We start from the raw sequence: 18578 nt of genomic DNA on the forward strand, positions 1-18578 counted from the left end.
TACTGGTTTTTCTTTTTTTTGAATACTAGGCTCGGTCTATCTGATAAGCAACCAACAAATTATTAGTGATTGCATTGTCGAAGAGATCATGAGTAAGTTTATAAAGAAGAATCCGTTTATGAGGTATAAAAAAATATATTTTTTATAAGGGTAAATTTATAATATTTGATCTCATAATAATAAAATTATAAAAGTAAGATCTATAAGAATTATGCTGCATTTCTTGGATGTCGTCCCAGTTTCTTAATCCCAGAAACAGGAGAGACAAGTGAATTTGTTTATACTGTTAACAAGCATGATTCATTTAGAATCTTTTAATAAGGCCCCAAAGGGATTTTGCTAAGATGCTAGATTCAACCTCGTGAACTTTGTTGATCTTATTTTTTCACCTCATTTTGATTCATCTGTTGGCTTCTTGCATCGGGTACAGTGTTCTTCATGTTTCCATGAGACAATTTGAGAGCTGGTACTGATTATATTTGAGAACTGGTACTGATTATCCGATAAAGATAGTCCTAACCTCATCTAATCTAATGATGGCTACATCAAATTAGAACTTAAAACTAAGTCAGAACCCAGAACTGTCGGAGTCAGAGACTAGGTTGAGTTACTGTCTTCAAGGCTGTTTCTGCCGCATATAAAGCCTCTTAAATCGGTTCGGTACTTTTCTTCTCCTTTTCCTTGTAAGAAACTTCCTCCTTTTTCATGTCCGGTTTCGCCAAGAAAAATGCCTCTTCTAGCAGCCTTGAAGGAGCTAAAAACCCACCTCCCGAAAGGACTCCCGGCACCGACCTGCTGCTGGAAACTCTCTGCTTGCTGCTGTTTCCTCTTCCGTGACTTTGCTGGGAGTTTCTGAAAAATGATATTTGTTTTTTTAATTGTAAAAAAATCATGTTTGTTGTTGACATCGAACATTTTTTACTGCCCCGTGCCAAGTCATTTCTCCGAGTCTGTAGTATCTGAGATTGGAAAATCTTCACCCCACCGAATAAAGCCCAGATGCAGAGATTGGACTCAAATATTACTGAGCTAGCTGGGTCAAGCTAAAACAAAACTCTAATCATGGACCAAGAATCAAGGGGCTTCAAGTTTTATTATGTCACCACTTTTCACCCTGTTTTTCCTGGAGTAAAAGAATCAAGAATGAGGTCAAGAGATGGCGTTTTCCTTCCTTCAAGTTCTATCACCTTATCTCTACACTTCAAGAAAGAAAAGGAGAGCGTTTTCTTTCAATTAACCATTAATTTCTATTTTTCATTGCCCTTTGCTAACCTTCGTTTAAGTGCGCAGAGTTCTTTTTTTATATATAACTAAATGGCTTGTAAGAGCATACAACTCATGCCCTCATCTTGTTCTATTGCAATCGGCCCAACAAGCATTTAAAAGCACCACACAATCCATTGCAACCAAGATATAAATGTCCCCAGTCAGTTCTTTGACATATGATTTTGTTGATTTGTCGCCATAAAGATTAATGAAGTCTGAACACGATGTTAGGGAAGTTGGATTCCTTTTTCCAAGGCAGACGTTTCTGTTCAAAGGTCATAATCTTTCCCAATTCCAGGCTTTAACTTGGACCAGCTTTGTGACTTCCATGGGAACGAAAGGTGATCATGGAACATTCCATATATTACTATCCATTGTCCACGACAAAGAAAACGAAAGATAGGTGGGGATATGGTTTTCCTGAGTTTGGTCTGCAAATTTATGTTATCTGGCCACTTGAAGACCACGGATGTCCGAATGGAATAGCGTGGCTGAGGGAAAATCTAGATTAAATTTCGAATTGAAAGAAGACTCGGATTTTTCACTAAAAAAAAGATAGACAGATTGCGAGTTTTCCTGTAGATAGATGTATAAGAAATTGAGTTTATTTAGACACTTAAGTTATAACTACGAAATTTTATTTTATGGAGTTTAAAAGGTAACTAATTTTTATATAAAAAAACTTCATTCACTTATTTTTATAAAAAAAATTAATAAAAAATCACAGTATTCTTATCGCTTTTCATGGTGGGTTTTATTTTATTTTTTTGTATTTTTTTTTTCATTTAGAAAATAATTAATAGAATATTAGTAGTTATTTCCTAACTATAATAAAATTTTCTCCATAATTTCTAGTGTTTAAAATAATTGACTGATAAGAAAAGAGAAAATTATACTTAATTCTATAAAAAAATGACTAGAATATATTTCCAGTTAAAAAATTATTTTTTATATTTTTCTTTATTTCTTATATTTATTTCTCAATAATGCAAGTATAGTATATTCAAATCATAGAATTTCTTCAATTGAATAATTAAAATCAACTTTATTCTCTAGTGCTGGGGTAAAAAATCAGCATGCTTGATGAAATAATGCTAGATGGTAATCCTTTTTGTTAGTGACATTACTTGCGTTTTTTTGTACTTGAGTAGATTAGAGAGGTGGTGTAGAAGTCAAGGAAAAAACTTGAACGTTGAAAACTTGAAAATCAAAAGTCAACTTTTAGTTTGTTGAAAAAAACTTTACTCACAAAATAACTAAAATTATTGTATCATGCATGATGCAATATTTGTGCTGAATTTTCAATTTTGACTTTAATTGCTTACTCTAGAACCTGTCATCATGGTAGCCTACCAGTAGTTTTTGAAAATATTTTTCTAAAATTTAATTTTTTATTTAAAATTATTTTTTTATATTTTTATATTGTTTTGATATGTTGATGTCAAAAATAACTTTGTAAAAATAAAAAATATTATTTTGATATATTTCTGAGCAAAAATTATTTTGAATTGCAATCTCTACCGCATTTCCTAATATCCTTTTAATTCACGCAAGATAAGGGTGTAATTGTGATTGTTTTTCAAAGTGTTTTTTATTTAGAAAAGTATTAAAATAATTTTTATTATTTTTTAAAAATTACTTTTAACATTAGCGCATTAAAATGATATGAAAACACCAAAAAATATTAATTTAAAGTAAAATATAAAACAAAAAAATATTTTTTAAAAAAATATTTTTAAAATACAAAAACAAATCAATTCATTTAACACCTATACCAAAGCAGCACCAAGAATTAGCTTAAACGGGGTGTGTCCCAATCAATTAATCAAGAAAATCAGTACTTAATATTATACAATTATAGAAGCCAATTTTTTTATTTAGATATGGTAGCAAGAGTTGACAAGCCAGGCTACTGTTGATTAAAAAAAAGGCATGCTTGTTGAGGTGCCTTTCCATGTGAATTTGTGTCTTGACGTGGAAATCAGCAAGCATTTTCGTTCTCCATTAATTTAGGTATTAATTACTGTTGTTAGGAAACATCGAAGAAAGAATGGATGAGGAGCTAGTTATTTTTTTAGTTTAATATAAAGTTCGGGTCGGTTTGTGTATATTTTAATTAATTTTATGAGATTTAAAATTAATAATTATATAAATTTTTAATAATCATTATATAAATAATCACAAAATTCAAATATAAAATTACATAAAAAAAACAAACTTATTAATCCCATATTTTTATCATTAGATTAGTAACTAAATGGTTAACCAGCAATATTTATTCCTCGACGAAGGCAGATTAGACTATCTTGACATCGCCCAGGAAAGTTGATGCACGGAACGCGTTCCGAAGCGAGATGATGGAATCTCTGCCCACACTTCTTCAAGACTGCCTCGGTACTCCCACTTGCACAGATTCTTCATGTACTTTCCTCCCTTCCCAGAACGAAACAGAAGAGAAGCGCAAGTACCACACAGCAACAGGGGGAAAAAAACACTATCACATGCAAAAAATATATATATATATATATATATATATATATATATATATATATATATATATATATAATGATTTGTGCGATTGGATTGATCAAGCCGAGTTCGAATAGAGAGTTTGATTAGGTTATGGACTAACTTGTTTGGATCAATCAAATTGGTTAAATTAATATTGGTTTTATTTAATTTAAAATCTAGTTTGTACCGTGTTTCTATTCACTTATTTTAAAAGTCAACTTGTTAAAATGGGAATAATAATTATAATTATTATGAACTAAAATACATTAGTGTACAAACTGCTTTTTTTTCCTTTTTCAATAGATTGTAAAGGGACAGCAGTTCTTTTGTTTTGTTTGGTGACTTGGACCCCAGCTATAACTAAAAAAGAGGACACCTTGAGATCAGGGCAATGCCATGAATAGTCAGAGAGCGTAACTGCAATTGTGGTCCAACCATGGCGGCCCTTCTACGAATCTCAGCGCCCAATGTTTGACTGCAACTGGGGCTTATACAAGTCTCGATGCCTACATGCACATTCCTTCTCACAACTCAACGATCCTCGGGACTTCTTGACCACCATACGTCGTCGTTGAAGAATCATATTCTTGTTGATCTAGAAGAAGGAAGATCAATACCTTGTACAGTACATCTTTCATAGTAATCTGTAGCGGAATTGGGGCCACAAAGTGAAAAATGCTTTCGGCCGATATGCAACGTTTGTTGAGCTACATGTGATATATTTGACCCTTGTATTTAATGACTTCACCTAACCAAGAATCCATTACCATACAGGACTTTCATTGAAATTGCCGATCACATGTTGGAGCTTGCGATCTTGAAATTGATCAATTGTTCGAAGTCAACCAATATTTTATTGGTATTTACTAAGAAAATACTAGATAAAAAAACACATGCGTTTAATTTTTAAAAAATTTTAGTAGTGTTTGGCTGCACGTCAATACCAAACACGCCATGATAAAAATATGTTGAGACTTGTTACATGTTTGGGCTTGATGCATTGCTAGGTTAAGTTATTACTGAGTTATTGCATTTTTTTTATTTAAAAAAATATTTATTTAAATTCTTTAGAGTCTTCACATTTATCATGGGATCTTTTAAAGATACTAGTCACGAGTTATATTGGTCTATCAATCATCAAGTACAAGCTCTCAACTACCTTGACTAAAAAAAATTAAACAAAATTATTAAAATCAATTAATTAATTAATTAATCAGTATAGAATTCCTCTTAGTCTGCTAATTGGATTTTTAGTATATCTTCGTATATAAAATCAGAAAAAATCAAAATCACACTAATGTTGTGCGTGGAAATATCACATGGATTATGTAAAGTTGTCAGAGTTGCATATTTTGCCTACAAACTTAATATTCTAATGGAAATGAGATCAATACGGCAGTCCATGCAGCCAAAGAACTGGAATGTGTGGCAATTGACTAGGAATTTAGTAGTGGATTAATCGAGTTTTCTTTTGATAACAAAGAATATCTTTTACCTAATTTGTATAGCTTTTAACTAATTTAGCAGTGGATTAATCTAATCAAAATTAAATATCCTTTATAAACGTGATTTAAAACTTGATTTAGACTTTAATTTATTTTAATATATTTTTTACATTAATCTAGCTAAACTCTGGATAATTAAATGAGTTGACACATGATTTATTTAACCTGATTAAACTCGATTTAAATATGATCAAACATAATAAATTCAAATTATAAAATAAAAAAATAAAAAAAATATTATTTTAAATAAAATAATAGATTTAAATTGACATAATGACTCACAAGTTAACTCGATAACTCAATATCCTAAATTCCAAATCAAATACGACACGTTTAAAAACTATGCTGTAAACAATTTTAAAAGCTAATCGCCTTTTCGTATTATTAGAAAGAGAGATTATAACATGGGATCTTATTTTTTTTAAGAGGAGGAACAACTTTATACGAGAAGATCCCAACCTCCACTTCAAAGTTTGGCTATACAAAAAAAAAACTTTCATTAAGAATGGAAAAAATAAAAATGTAGTGCTTCTTAATGGATGCAAAACATAAATACAGAGATAAATTTATCTCAAATTTATAGTTATTAGTTTTGTTATCATTTTTCTTCTTCCAAATTCTCCCTGGTTTGAATTAATTATTATTATACATGTTAATATAAATGTGAGAAAAATTAATATCAAGTCAAATCCAATTAAAAAACGCTTATCACATAATTACTAATCACTAAAAAACATTAATTAAAATATAATTTTATATTATTCTCTAATATATTCTTTTAAATAAAATTCTTTTAAATTTAAAATTTACATAAATTTATATTATCTTATACTATTAAATAAAAATAATAAAATTTAAATTCATAAACTTTAATATAATATTAAAAAAATAATTTACTCCAATAACTTAATCTCTCACATGGAATTTTTAAATATAATTTTATATTATTCTCTCACTAACAAATTCTTTCATCAAAACAATTATTTCTTTCTCTGGAAACTTCTAAGCAAACACACTTGTCCACGCGGGCTCACCATGTCTGACCAATCCCTTGCATCACCATCACACATCAAAGCACTGGACCCCACAACTCTTTGATAGTCTTCCTCTCTTGTTCTACACGGCACTTTCTCCTTTAACGCCCAGCATGCTCCTTCCTTCCTTCATTTATAAACCCCATCATAGCCATAACCCTTTCTCTTCATTTCCGTTCTTCACCCCGTGCCCCTACCTGGCGCACTCTCAAAAACATAAAAACCCTCGAACAGAACTGAACTTGACCATACCACTTCCTGTCTGATCATCACTATTTTTTGTAAGGTTGTTTGATTTCTTCTGCATGTACACCATGGATTCTTACAGGTTCACACACATGATCCTCCCCCTCTTAGTTCTCTTCATCTTGTCAACACCTCATGGTGTCGTTTCCCAAACCACCAACTCGAACGACGGGCAGCCGTACAACTACGCCCGGGTGACTCCATCGATGGCCATAATCATTGTCGTTTTGATAGCCGTACTCTTCATCATGGGGTTCTTTTCAATCTACATCCGCCATTGCAACGAAGCCAACGGCAACGGGAGTATCCGGCCGCTGGGTATGGGCGGACTCTCTCGACGCGTCGCCGCCTCGCGTGGGCTTGATCCTGCCGTTATCGAGACGTTTCCCACGTTAATTTACTCGGTCGTGAAAGGCTTGAAGATTGGCAAAGGCGCGTTAGAATGCGCCGTTTGTTTAAACGAATTTGAAGAGGATGAAACGCTGCGTTTGATTCCTAATTGTGACCACGTGTTCCATCCTGATTGCATCGGTGCTTGGTTGGAGTCTCACACTACCTGTCCTGTCTGCAGAGCTGATTTGACCAAGCCTGCAGACTCGGTCCCTCAACTCGGTGAGTCGCACGACCCCGAGCTGGACCTGGAGGCCCAAAATGGGGCAGTGATGGACGAGCCAGAAAATGGGAATGCTAATGTGGAAGTGGTTGGACCGGAGCCTGAGGTTATGGGAGCGAGTGTGGTCAAAACTTTGAACAGGAACCGGACACGGGGGTCGAGATCGGGTAGGCCATTGAGGTTTACTAGGTCACATTCGACCGGACATTCTGTGGTTCAACCAGGAGAGAATACCGATCGGTTTACTTTGAGATTGCCGGTTGAGGTTAGGAAACAAGTGATGAACCGGAAGTTGAACCGGGCGATGAGTATGGTGGTGTTCTCCAGACAAGGAAGTTCAGTGAAGGGGAACAAGAACGGAGTTGGTGAAGGGAGTCCCAGGAAGGTGTTAAATTATAAGCGACTTGAGAAACTGGACCAAGAAGCAAGGTCGGACCGGTGGGTTTTTAGTCGGAACCCGTCATTCCTAGCAAGAGCGTCGTCATTCCTATCGAGAGCGTCGTCATCGGTTAGGTCACCAAGAGTGGCTGCTAATGGCAACCAAGGGGATTCATCTAGACAGGTTGGACCGAGTGCGGGTGAATCGAGCAGACCGCTGGTTTAGTAGGGCAGTCCTGTTTGCCCACTTTTTTTAATATATATATTTTTTATTTGTTTTTATAAATTGTGTAATATAATATAGGATCGTCAAAATGGAAGAGGTCAAGTCAAATTGAGATAACGACCCTCTAATTTTTTTATATTTTTTTTCCAATTGTAAGTTAAAAAATCATGGGATTTTTGTAAGCGATATTGCTTGCTGGTTTAGACTTTTGCCATGATTTAGTTACTAGACATTTCGTGGAAGGACCCTCCTAGTTTTAGGCAATGGTAATTCCCCTGTTTTTCAGCAATTTTGTGCCCATAAGCAAATGCAATTTCAGACTACGTTAAAAGACTTAACCTACCAAGTCAACTCTGTAGCCTGTTAGCTCGAGATTTAAACTAGTTCATAACAATATTGTTTCAAGATCTTGTTTTAAGAAAAAAATTCAAAACTTAAATCGATAATTCACTTGATTTACAATCCGAATCTTGAATTGGGTTTTGCAGGCATTGATTATTAAGAAGGTTTACTAGATTTATGAGCTTTTTTTTATGCTGATATTTTTTGGGAGAGACAAACCGTATTTTTGGAAGGATTTCCCCGGTGATCATTACAAATAATCCCATATCTGATCTTATGATCTCTCACCTGCCCTTATCTTGCTATTTGTCTTTGTTATTTTTTTTTTAGCTTGCATGTATGTTGATTAATTTCACGAATCTTGAAGTTAATAATTATATAAAACTTCAGTAATCTTAAGATTTATGGGACTCGAACTGATAATATATCTAGAGAGTAAACTCATATCCTAATTATAATCTAATCTTTAAAGAATCTAATTGGTGTTGTTTTCATGAATTGGGGTCGGAGGAAATGGATAGATGGTCAGAGAATTCATCGCACCAGAACTTAGCTAAGGGAAATTAATATCGAACAAGGACCAAGCATGCTGAATTCTGAAGAGTCATAACTTGTCCATTTCATTTCCCAGAAGTAATAATATTTTGATCCAACTAAAGGAACTGGAATTTCAGAAGTTCATAACTATGCTTGGTCCTTGTGCGGTATCACTTTCCCTTCGCTAAGTTTCGAGCATCTCAGCCTCTTATAAAAAATGACTAAAGTTATCAAATCTCTGAGCCCACAAGAGCTCCAGCGACTTGGTCAGCCATTTGTGGGATACTACCCAGGTCAAATGGTCAGTCTTCTAGAAATATAGAAAGCCTTTCTAAGCTCTATAACGGTCAATCTGGGGCTGTGATCATGGAGATTATAAGCATTTGCCAATTGCCATTGATAAGGAACAGTGACTAATTTGTTTTGCTGCCTCATATTTGTGCAATGAACCTAAGTTGTTCGTGACTTGAGACTGCTGCATTGCTTCTTGGCACTGAGAAAGTTCGGTGATCAGACTCTTTTTCTGTGTTTTTTTTCACTAAACAGCTTTATCTTTGATTTCAAAGAATCAATCATTATGCCAGTATTCTTCACTCTTGAAGCAATTCCTATGGAGTTTTGCATTTCCTTCTATAGCCAAATTGAATTTATAGTGCATCCCTTGGTGGTCTAAACTTTAGAAAAGAAGAGTTTTCTTTAGCATCAAATTAAGTACCACCTTAACAAATCGAGCATGAGTCTTTTGAATAATATAAGTATATACATATTAATGATAATATCTAAAATCATACTAATTTAAATATGTATATGATGAAACTTTTGTAATATAAATTCTAAGTTCAAGTCTTCGAAGATTTTCTCTTTCAAGTTTTGTTTAGTTTGATAGTACAGCTAACCGCGCGATTAAATTTCATTTTAATTTTTAATTTTGTTTCATTGTTTTTGTTCTATTGAATGCAATAGGATATTTAAAACTCTTGCATGTATGATAATGAGTTTATTTGTTTTTGTGTTTCATAAATGCTTTTTAAAAAAGTTGAATTTTTTTTATATTTTTTTATTTTAAATTAATATTTTCAAATCATTTTAATATGCTAATATAAAAAATATTTTTTTTAAAATAAAAAGTATTATTTTAATATATTTTTAAATAAAAAATATACTTTAAAACACAACTATAACAACACCCAAAAACAACCTTTGTAATGTCTTGCATCCGCAAATTGACTGTTCCCTCCCGTTGGTCACTAGAATTCCTGGTAAAACAGAGCTGCCGATCACTCAAGGCAGGCCAATCTTGACCCTTTAAGAGCAATGTCTAGTGGAAAGTGAACCCTAGGTTAAAGTCACCTATCAACGACATGTCGGCTGTTTGAATCAACTAAGCCTAGCACTCAGGCCTAGAAACTGTGGGCTTAGAATCTAATCGTAGAGCCCAATGGCCCGGTTTTTAGGCCTAGTCTATCATTCTATGGCAAAATTCTCTTTCTTGTTTAAATTTTCCCGAGAAACAAACAATCGGTAATCAAAGATGGAGAGAGAAGAAAGAGGAGAAGAGCGAAACACAAATTCATCAAACCAAAACAAAAAAGTACTAATACAAATACCATCCTACCAAGAAGTAATTGAAAGCTCACAAGTTAAACCTACACAAACACAAGAATCTTCATTCTTTAAGCCATCACAAACTTTCTCTCAAGCTTTCTCCTTTATTAAAAACTCTGAATTCTACTCTCCTCCTCCTCCTCCACCACCTTCAAAATCTGAACATGGGCCTAGTAGTTCTGCAACCACGAGGTACTTTATATTAATGGGTTTTCTTTTGTTTTCTGTTCTGGGATTCTTCTTTTTAATTTTGAGGAGACATTTTGTGATAAAGTTTTTATTTTTGGATGAAAACAGTGAAAAGGTTTCACCATCTCTATTGGCATCAGCTCCTGCTGCTTCTTTTGGTGGTGGAGTGGCTTCATCTTCAGTACAAAATAACCAGAGTCGCAATGCTATTCTTGTTAGTCATAGACAGGTGAAGGTTTACTTATGTTTTAAGACATTTTTATAAATTTCGGTTGCAACATTGGCATGGGAATTATCGAAGTTTTTAAAAGGTTGTCTTTGGAAGTCATGCAGTAGCTTTTTGATTCGTTCTTGGTTATTTAAGTACTCCTGTTTTCCTGTACAATTATTTTTTTGAACTAGAATTGTGTCTCAAGTTTCGTGCTTTACTGAGTTTCATAGTGAGTGATGATTTAGATTTTGTTGAATTGTACTTCCATAGATTGGCCTGAATTTAAGTTTGCCTAGTCATTGCGCAGAAGGGAAACCCCTTGCTTAAACATATTAGGAATGTAAAGTGGGCTTTTGCGGATGTTGTTTGTGACTATTTGCTTGGACAGAGCTCATGTGCTCTTTATCTAAGGTTCGACCTCCTCTCCTTCTGTCCTGTTTCTCATTGCAAATGTATGAATTTGAGTTCTTGGCTGCTTTTTAATTATTTGATTTTTAACTTGTTACTATACTGGTTTGAAGGTAAAGCTAGAAAATTGTTCTTATTCTTTAAAATAGCTACCTTGATGATGTGATTTTTATTATTCTCCATACTGACGTAAGTACTGAGATCTAGTCTAGTTCCCAAGTTAGTTACAGATTTTCTATAGGCTTTACTCTTTTGATATCTATATCCCATTTACCATTTTCAAGTGTGAGATAGACAACAATACCAGAATATATTCTTGAGCATAACCAAATTTGTAACTCTATTAACCATTAATGTATTGCATGTCTTCGTCATTGTTTATTCCTACCACAAGCTAACTTTGAGAATTTGCAATTTGATGATTTGATGCAGTCTTAGATATCATTTACTCCATCCAGACTACCTATATTACCGTATAAGAGAGCTACAAAAGAACTGCAAGCTTCGTGTTGTTCTATGCCATGTTGATGTGGTAAGCTGCTCTTTCCATGCAATGAGTTTCTCATGCCTTCTACAGCCATTACTCTGCTTATTTAATATGCAAAACAAAGCCTGGTTTCCACTAGGAAAGTGAACTGTGGAAGTTTGTTGCATGTATTAAAGAGTTCAACACCGACCATTGTTCTCATTGATTTCAGGAGGATGTAGTTAAGCCTTTACTTGAAGTCACAAAAACAGCTCTGCTTCATGATTGTACACTATTATGTGCTTGGAGGTATGCTGCATATCCCAATGCAAATGGATTATATTTTAAATAGTCTTTATATTAACTGTGTCTGAGGCTACTCATGTTTCCATTGATCTTTCCTTGTGTTTCGTATCTAGTGAGATTGTACAGAATTTATAATGGTTTGCTCAACTTATTTTTCTTTCTTTATATCTGCAACTTGATTTTATTGACTTCGTTAATAGAGTTGGACCAATATTGCAAGTGGACTTGTCCTCTTGCAGTAAGGGCCTTGAAATGATTGTCCTTGACGAACTTGTCTGGTATTGTTTTTTCTAGCTTGGAGGAATGTGGTCGATACTTGGAGACTATAAAAATGTATGAAAACAAGCCTGCAGACCTTATTCAGGGCCAAATGGATACTGACTATTCATCTCGGGTAACAACCTGTTATTGGTCTCCTATCAGCAATCAATCAATGAATTTGAACAAAGTTGCTTAAATCATTTAGTATTCACTCTTTGAACTGGTTGAACTGAATATGTTCTTTGTTTTAATGCAGCTACATCATGCTCTCACAACTGTTCGACGTGTTAACAAGACAGATGTGGTAACACTTGGATCTACATTTGGGGTATGCCATTGATCTTGCCCTAGATAGTATGTGGCTAGTTGTTTATTTTGCTCTGGATAGTATGTGCTAGTTGTTTATTTGTTAGTCTATATTCCTCTGTTAGCTGATTTTCCTCCTTTTGCAGTCTCTTTCTAATATCATGGATGCATCCATGGAAGATCTAGCTCGTTGCCCTGGAATAGGAGAGCGCAAGGTATATCATGGGTTCTTGCATTATGTTATCTTGAGGCTCATTACCCTTAATATTCTTCAATTGATTGTATACAAGACTGTTGTTGGCTAGCAACTTTAAGTGAAGCATTAAATGTTTGATTGGTTTTAATTGTTACTCTTATGTGCATCCATATATTTGATGGATCAGGTGAAACGCTTGTATGATACTTTTCATGAACCATTCAAGCGTGTAGTTTCAAGCCACCCTGTTGTTCCACAAACCCCAGTCCAGAAAGACACTGAACCTTCCTCAGTCAATGAAGTTGCAGAAATGGAGATGGAGGAAGCAAATGCAAACAAACGTAGGAAGAAAGAACCAGAATTAACTGTCAAGTCAGCCCTATCTTCTGCATTTGCAAAGTATGCTACTGATAAATTGGGTAATAAGAAATTCCAAGGAGAAAAGGTCGGAGAAACAAGTACTGCCATTGCCTCGGAAGCTGAAACTAGGAAAACCTCTGGTTAAGGGGCTGCAAATTAATCCTCACTTCTAACATCGGTTTCCTTGAGATGGGAAATATTTATTTGTTTGTGTCATTGGAAAGATGTTCCAAGTATATGAATTTTAGCGGCACTACATTCTTATCTCATGCTCCGGAAAGATTCTTCTTTCCGCTGCATATCAGGTGTTGTTGAATGTTAACATTCTTAAGTCTTAACCTACCTACTTCCATCTGATGATTTTGTTCAGGGGATTAGAAACTCTTCAGGTTAAAGTGTAGCCGCATCTGTATATATGGAGAGTGCTTAGAATTAGAATGATTCTATACCTGTTGACAATTGACTTCCTTTCTCCAAAAAAAAAGTTAGTACACCTTTCCCCGTTTTAAGCTGCAAGATGACCACAGGTGAAATGTTCATGTAACAATTTCCCTTGAATGGCACCCGCAAAATGGATACAAAAAAAAGTATTTCTTTTCAAGTTTTTATCAAGAGAACATTATTTTAGTTTCTGCTTTCAAGGCCCCCTTGCACAGTTTTGGTGGTCCTGAAAAAGGTGGTTGGAATAAAATTATTGCAGTTCATTTCCATCTCAGCAGGAACAGGCTACAAGCACGTTTGTATTGATATTAGATAGCATGCAGGTTTTAATTGAATTGTATGGAGGATAAAAGAGCAGGAAGTAGTTTCTCTGAAGTTATTTATTGGCATGAAACCAGGATCGATCCATACTAGTAGAAGCAAATCTGGATATGATAAATAGTGCATTGACAACCTTAGACATTCTTTCTCGATTATTGCGAAGATGGAAGGTCAATTGCGGAGCCTGAACATATAGTACAGTTTTGGCCTGTATCCGGGACAATGACCTTGGAGGTAAATGTTCAATGAAGTTAATGCATATCATACATAGTTATCAAAGCTGCCGTGCCTAGTAGGTCGATCATGTGACTTGTTTTTTTTTCTTTTTTTGGAATCTGGCCAATGACCGTGCAAGTTTATCCACAACTCAAGTTATCTTATCAACACCTTTTATTTTTTAAAAAAGACATTTCAGTGTTATTTTAAAAAAATTATTTAAACTAATATTATTTTATTAAAAAAAATAATCTAATAGACTCGGGTTAATTTAACAACTCATGGATAGACTCACTTAATTTGTAAATCATACTTTGAATCGAGTCAAATACATACACAAGTTGAATTTGTTTTACTTTTCCATTAAGCTTCAATTTAGAACATTGCTTCAACTAATGCACATGGAATTATGAAAATGATGGACCAATGTAACATTGAACTTTGCTGCTAACTTTATGAACAAGTTCGTTAACATTATCATAAAATGGTTATCCGTAACGGCATGTCCTTGCCATACTTCTAGGCAGCTCAGCCCTTTGAGCATTCTCCTCTAGTGCCCCTTTGGCTTCCATTTAAGACACTCACATGGGAGCTTTAATGGTGGTGCCACCCCATTTTTGTTCTGTCTGAACTTTTTTTAGTAGGCTACATAACACTTTTCACTTGCTTGCGATTTTTTCACACTATGGCCACCCTGTTTCTCTCCCAACGCTCGTGTCCTCTGCCAACTTCCATAAATCTAGACTAGTTGGGTCCAGAGGAACGAACATCCACTAGCATCATAATTTAACCAAAAGCAGCATGTCAGCTTGTTAAAACTTCCTCTATTCACTACAATCTGTATGATGTATCACAGTTTTTACCTTTACAATGAATAGCCTTGCTTGAAGAACTTGAGTGGTTTCTGTATCACTTCATATCATACTAATTACTCATCTCAAGTTTTAAATTGCTTATTTGGTGGATCAAACCGAATTTATAGAAACCATATCATACTAATTACTCATCTCTAGTTTCTATATCACTTCATATCATACTAATTACTCAACTTGTTAAAACTTTTTGTTGTTAATTGGATTATATCTCACATGAGTTTGATCAGATTAACTAGATTATAGGTTGACTAGTTGAAAACCAAGTTAATTTTTAAATTAATTTGAAACGAAACTTGATCTGAATTAGACTCAAGTTAATTTTTAAATTAATTTGAAACGAAACTTGATCTGAATTAGACTCTGAATCGATAGGTTACAAGATCGATTCCTGGTCTAGTATTTCATATCAATTATGGTGTATCATGATCATGCAAGTAGTTTACTGCATAAAGAATGATGGACATGCTTATGAGATTATAATCGAAATGTAGGATAAATTCTTTTGAACCTTAACTTGAAACTTGTTCTTAACTGCTTTGCAAGGTGATTAGCACCACACTACATGCCTCTTGGTGACTTCAAAATGCCTAACAAAATATCAATTTCCAAATTCCTAGCTTTGATTTTTGACCCAAGCTGGTAACAGTGTCTTTTATTATCAATCTTTATTACAACAAAATCTACATAGGCCTTGGACTGCACAACATCTGATTCATAAATCTAGAGGAACAAGAGGAAGATACGGAAGAAAGGTTCTTGACCAGAGGGATTAGAGACTGCACAACATCTGTCATGAGAGGCCTATAATCTGCTTCTGGTTGCACACACACGGCTGCAATAGCAGCCACCTGTGAAAAGGCAACATAGTGCACAAATTTAGTTGGAAATTTTAGGTTTAAGGATACATCCAGATGCTAATAGTATAGAACTCAAAGGTAACCTGGATCAAGTCCTTCTTTGAATATTGGTCTTTCATGGCTGGATCAACCATTTCCACTACCTTATCTCTGTTGGTTAGCCTTGGAAGAGCCTGCGAATTCATATAATCACAGGAGGTCAGGGGTTTGTAGCTAACAACCTCCTTACTAGTTAGCTCTCACAGTTTATGGCATGAATTAAAAACATATTCTAGCTAGTAGATTTTTTGACAATGGAGTAATGGAGTGGCACACTAACCCAGGAGACAAGGACATGTTCACCGGAGGGCTGCTTGGTATCAACAGGTTTACGGCCAGTTAAGAGCTGTAAAAGAACAACTCCATAGCTGTATACATCTGATTTTGTGGTGAGCTTACCCGTTGAAGCATACCTAAATATGGCAGAAAATGATCAGCATTGATATGACAATTGACTTTGCATTGATATGGTTTGCTCATTGAAAATGAGATGCAGGATAGATGATGGATCACTCACTCTGGTGCTAGATAACCAGGGGTACTCGGCAAACACGTCGAATTTCGAGCATTGATCCTTTCCGAGCCCATCTTAGCCGATCTGAAATCTGAAACTTTAGCCCGAAAATTTTGGTCTAGTAAAATGTTACTACACTTGAAGTCACGATGGATTACTGCTGGGATTGTGAGCTCATGAAGGAACTCCAGGGCCCTAGCACAATCAAGGGCAATTCTCAATCGTGTCCCCCAATCCAACTGTCGATATTGCTTGTGATGGAGATGGTGTTGAAGAGTCCCATTAGGCATAAATTCAAATACTAGGAGCCTGTGGTTCTGGTCAGCACAATAACCAAGTAGCTCCACCAAGTATGGTGAGTGCAACCTGCTTAGCAAATCCACCTGCAATATGGAGATAGAAAATGACACTACGTATCACACCCATGTGTAAGGTTTCTTAGCATTCAACACAAAAGAGTAGGTGCCTTGACAGATAGAAATATTTATGCATGTATTTCAAATTCAACAAGCAACATTTCACTTAAATATCTATCATTGACATTGCAATCCCATTTGAGTATTTGAGGTTGACTTTAAGCCTCTTAGGCTATTAAACTTCTATAGCAATATAGAGACTAGGAACCAAGAAAATAACAAATCAAGAAGAGGGGCCTAATGGGGCAAAAAGCTCTTAAAAGAAGTCACTTGCCTCTATCCTGAATGCACGCTCTCCTTGCTTCCCTGCTCTATGGAGCATCTTAATTGCTGCCACAGTTCCATCACTTAAGGTACCTCTATACACCACCCCATACCCTTCATTCCATGTCACATTTGCTTCACTGAATTTGTTTGTGGCGATTTCAAGCTCCTTGAATGTGAAAACCTGGACTCCTTTGTATTTGCCTGGAAGCTTATGGCCCATATTGCTTCCATATAGACATCCACCCTTAACATCTGATATATTCCCAAAGACACTAAATTTCCACACCAGTAAAAATTTGCATGGATTATGTAATTTAAAATTTCAGATGATTGGATCTAAATACACTGGTTTTGAAAATTAGATGTTGAAAATTTACATTCCAAACACAATTCTTTTTAGATTGAGAAATGAATAAAGATCACAAAAACTTTGACATGGGACAATTACCTGGGCTTGGAGTGAATCTTATGGTGGTATGAGCAATGAACTTGCTAGTGTTGCAACTGCTAAAGTCTCTGCAGTTGCCTCCATCTTTGGAATATTTGTATCTTCTAAGCATTGCTATAATTAGAAAGATAGTGAGAACTACAACAACAGAAATGGATGATACGATGATTATAAGAATAGAGGTGGAAGAGAGGGTGCCAATGCCATGATGGTGATCATGGATTTGAGATTGGAAGCTATGATGCTTATTGGTATGGTTTCCATGTGACTTTGCAGGTTCATCAGTGGTGCTAGGTTCCATGAGCACAAAGAGCAAGGAAGAAAAATGACTGTGAGAGATAGAGAGATGGGAATGATAATGTGAGGTGCAAGAAAGTATAAAAGAGGATTAATTCTCCCTTCCTTGGAGATGTCACATTGCCTATGCTGTCAGAAAACTCCACTCTATTTCTCTCTCTCTTGCTCGTGGGTAATGTAGGTGTTTTGTGTACTTCGTTCGTCTTTTCTCCTGTTTTTTCTAAGGAGTGGTCATTGTCATTGTAGAAAAGATTAGAACCTTTTGCACCATTTTTACTTCTGTACTCAAATCATATCATTTGCTCAGTCTATGTATATTTACAGAGTGACTTCAAACATTCAGTCCTCTCAAGTCCTCATGGGTGGGAGCATTTATGACTGTAGACAAAAAGAAAAGGGCTTCTATCCCTAGTTGGAGTTGATTTTGCTGCTTTCTTAAGCAATGGCAGAGCCAAAATTTGTCATGACCCTTTGCATGCAATTAATTTCCAAAGGGCTAACTGCTAAATGACGCACAGGTCAAAATTTTTATCTGGGTTGAAATTGTCATATAGGATTATTCCAAGAATTGTGACCATAAACTCAACGGTTGCATAGGATCCAGGGAAACCAGAAGTGCCCCATGGTCTAGTGTTACATGTGAAGATTAGTGTTCAATGAAGCTCAAATCATTTTATTTATTGGTCGAGATGTAAACAAATTAACTCGGACACCCTCAGTTACTAAAAAAAACAATTTGCCTTGCCAAAAAATTTTGAATTTTTTAATGACACTAGAGCCCAGCTCATTTTTTTACTCCTATAGAGGGTTAGGCCATTAGGATTTCTTCTTTTCTCCTTTTACCTAAAAGATTTCTCCTCCATCCCTACTGGGCATCAAGAAAACAGCAAGACCTCCCCTCCCATCCCACCCCACCCCATC

At 35.1% G+C, this 18578-nt stretch overlaps 3 protein-coding genes across 4 annotated transcripts; 2 read left to right on the forward strand and 1 right to left on the reverse strand.

Moving 5' to 3' along the window:
* The first annotated feature begins 6451 nt into the window (after positions 1–6451).
* On the forward strand, positions 6452–7982 carry LOC133693974 (E3 ubiquitin-protein ligase ATL6-like). The gene has a single exon (XM_062115370.1). The coding sequence runs from the start codon at positions 6622–6624 to the stop codon at positions 7777–7779; it is 1158 nt and encodes a 385-aa protein (XP_061971354.1). The 5' UTR covers positions 6452–6621; the 3' UTR covers positions 7780–7982.
* A 2179-nt stretch (positions 7983–10161) lies between these two features.
* Positions 10162–13429, forward strand: LOC133693921 (DNA excision repair protein ERCC-1). Its single transcript, XM_062115301.1, has 9 exons — positions 10162–10455; positions 10561–10681; positions 10971–11074; positions 11504–11603; positions 11770–11846; positions 12138–12237; positions 12361–12432; positions 12557–12625; positions 12794–13429. The coding sequence occupies exons 1-9, from the start codon at positions 10190–10192 to the stop codon at positions 13109–13111; spliced, it is 1227 nt and encodes a 408-aa protein (XP_061971285.1). The 5' UTR covers positions 10162–10189; the 3' UTR covers positions 13112–13429.
* A 1992-nt stretch (positions 13430–15421) lies between these two features.
* LOC133694315 (probable serine/threonine-protein kinase PBL7) lies at positions 15422–17810 on the reverse strand. 2 transcript variants are annotated; one of them, XM_062115803.1, is made up of 6 exons: positions 17361–17810; positions 16920–17164; positions 16233–16612; positions 15996–16128; positions 15760–15849; positions 15422–15667 (listed from the first exon to the last, which is right to left on the reverse strand). In XM_062115803.1, exons 1-6 carry the CDS (start codon positions 17659–17661, stop codon positions 15500–15502), a joined length of 1317 nt encoding a protein of 438 aa, XP_061971787.1. In that variant the 5' UTR covers positions 17662–17810; the 3' UTR covers positions 15422–15499. The 2 variants fall into 2 exon arrangements, with proteins under 2 accessions (XP_061971787.1, XP_061971788.1); XM_062115804.1 differs by having other exon boundaries at positions 16920–17184; positions 17361–17491.
* Between the last annotated feature and the right edge of the window lie 768 nt (positions 17811–18578).

Source organism: Populus nigra, chromosome 5, assembly GCF_951802175.1.
Source record: "Populus nigra chromosome 5, ddPopNigr1.1, whole genome shotgun sequence".
Classification (NCBI taxonomy): Eukaryota; Viridiplantae; Streptophyta; class Magnoliopsida; order Malpighiales; family Salicaceae; genus Populus; species Populus nigra.

Coding starts and splice junctions, on each gene's coding strand:
- LOC133693974 (XM_062115370.1), top strand. CDS start 6,622: ATGTACACCATGGATTCTTACAGGTTCACACACATGATCCTCCCCCTC.
- LOC133693921 (XM_062115301.1), top strand. CDS start 10,190: ATGGAGAGAGAAGAAAGAGGAGAAGAGCGAAACACAAATTCATCAAAC. Junction 12,238..12,360: donor ATACTGACTATTCATCTCGG/GTAACAACCTGT, acceptor GTTTTAATGCAG/CTACATCATGCTCTCACAAC. Junction 12,626..12,793: donor CTGGAATAGGAGAGCGCAAG/GTATATCATGGG, acceptor TTGATGGATCAG/GTGAAACGCTTGTATGATAC.
- LOC133694315 (XM_062115803.1), bottom strand. CDS start 17,661: ATGGAACCTAGCACCACTGATGAACCTGCAAAGTCACATGGAAACCAT. Junction 16,613..16,919: donor AGCGTGCATTCAGGATAGAG/GCAAGTGACTTC, acceptor TCCATATTGCAG/GTGGATTTGCTAAGCAGGTT. Junction 15,668..15,759: donor CAAAGAAGGACTTGATCCAG/GTTACCTTTGAG, acceptor GCCTTTTCACAG/GTGGCTGCTATTGCAGCCGT.